Source organism: Cyprinodon variegatus, unplaced genomic scaffold (assembly GCF_000732505.1).
Source record: "Cyprinodon variegatus isolate N-32 unplaced genomic scaffold, C_variegatus-1.0 Scaffold105, whole genome shotgun sequence".
NCBI classification, from domain to species: domain Eukaryota; kingdom Metazoa; phylum Chordata; class Actinopteri; order Cyprinodontiformes; family Cyprinodontidae; genus Cyprinodon; species Cyprinodon variegatus.
Window position 1 is genome coordinate 382,243 of NW_015150558.1, and position 1,760 is coordinate 384,002.

At 44.0% G+C, this 1,760-nt stretch overlaps 1 protein-coding gene across 1 annotated transcript in view; it reads left to right on the forward strand.

Moving 5' to 3' along the window:
• The first annotated feature begins 866 nt into the window (after positions 1-866).
• sncaip (synuclein alpha interacting protein) overlaps positions 867-1,760 on the forward strand; it is a 19,442-nt gene continuing 18,548 nt past the window's right edge. Inside the window, exons 1-2 of the mRNA XM_015374594.1 lie at positions 867-986; positions 1,108-1,180. Coding sequence (XP_015230080.1) covers positions 930-986; positions 1,108-1,180 — 130 coding nt within the window. The 5' untranslated portion in view covers positions 867-929. The remainder of the gene's footprint in view (positions 987-1,107; positions 1,181-1,760) is intronic.

Consider the following 1,760-nt stretch of genomic DNA (forward strand, 5'->3'; position numbering starts at 1 on the left):
GAGGGACATGAGGGCCAAAAAGAGCGGGGATCCAGGTGGGAAAAGGGTCCCAGCGTTCTCGCGCACCTCGCTCTGCTAGCTGCTCCATCTTCACACGTCGTTTTTCACAATGGCGGTCAGACAAAGAAAACAAGCCGGTAAGGAACCAGACAGGAAATACGCATAGAGTAGAGCGGATGTAGATTTGACCAATCAGAGGCCTCCTTTCTACGGTTACAGTTATGGAGAGGGGCACCAGGGTGTCTGTGGAGGTGGGGCATATCTGCGTTAACTGCGACATATATCAGCCTTTAGAAAGCAGCACTTTCCTTCCAGACTGACAATGATTGTTTTCTACTTTTGGCTACTTCCGATCACAGATGAAATGTAAAATAAGAGCAAATATAGGTTATAATATGATGAGACTCCAAAAGAGATTTGATCCTTAAGAAATGTGTGGAATACAGTTTGTCTGAGTGGAGTTGCCACATGTTGACGTAATAAAAAGGGGCGGGGCCCTGAGCAGATCTGGTAGCTACAGCTGACCTTTCTGGGCTGATTCTAGATGGTAAAGATAAGACCTGTTGTCTGGGTGACCTCAGTGCTTCTGGGTCCGGTTCTCTGAGGTAGACTCTGCGTTTTCTGCTCTGTCGGTTCTGATCGTCCTGCTGCCTGTCGGACCTTTACTTGGTTATTTGTTCTTTGAAATGGGTCAAACAAATGTGTCCGTTTTAAGCAGAGAGGTTTACAGAACTTCCTTTCCATTCTCTGTAAATCCTGGCACAGTCCGGGTCAGAAAGCCCGGTTTCAAACGTTGGTTTCCTGCAGCTACTTCCTGTGTTTTATTCCTGCTGATTCTATCGGTGTTTGGGTCCGGCTCAGTCGGCGGCTCTAAAACCAAAGCTGTTTCTGTCTGCAGCTGCTGCTCAGGCCGATGATGCGGCAGAGAGATGGAGGCGCCTGAGTACCTGGACCTGGATGAGATCGACTTCTCCGACGATTCGGTGGTCAGTATGGAAGTCCAAACACTGAACCGGGCTTGGAGCTGCTTTACTGGATCAGCTGATGAGGTCTCTTTTGTCCACGGACCACATGGTGGTTAAATACAGCCTGGTCTCTGTGTTCCAGTATTCTGTCACATCTCTGAAGAACATTCCAGAACTGTCCAGAAGGAGCGATGGCCCAGCAGAGGAGAGACCCGGTGAGAATCTCTGTTTTTCCTTTCAAGGAGCCAGAATCTCCTTTAAAATTGGTTTTGATCAGTTTAAGATCTTTAGCTTCTTCTTTGCTCCTTCACTGTCCCAGTTTCCGATTATTTCTGAGGAAATGTTTCCATCCAGGTTGTTTAATTAACTCTGACCTATGAATCATTCTGGTGAGAAAAAAAAAAAGCTCCTAAGCCCAAAAAGTGACCAGCTTTAGCATTTTGAAGCTAATGTTTAGCAAAGAGCCCAATCTGAAGCAGAGCTTCCTGCCACAAAGATGCAAAACCTTCACATTTAAATCCCTCAGTTTAGACCAGAGGTCTGCAACCTTTCAAATCCAAAGAGGCATTTTGCTCCGAGTCTGGCTAATTAAGTCATTTAATATTACCTGACTTTTTAATAAAACACAGCGTGTTATATTAGTTAAATATCTGCTGTAGGAAATCTGCTGCTATCTAAAACAACCAACATCTTATTGGTATTTTTAGCTTTTAATAAAGGAAAAATTATTCATAAGGGTGAAACATGGATCTTTCTTCTATTTGATATTATTTGATGTAATATATATATATATAT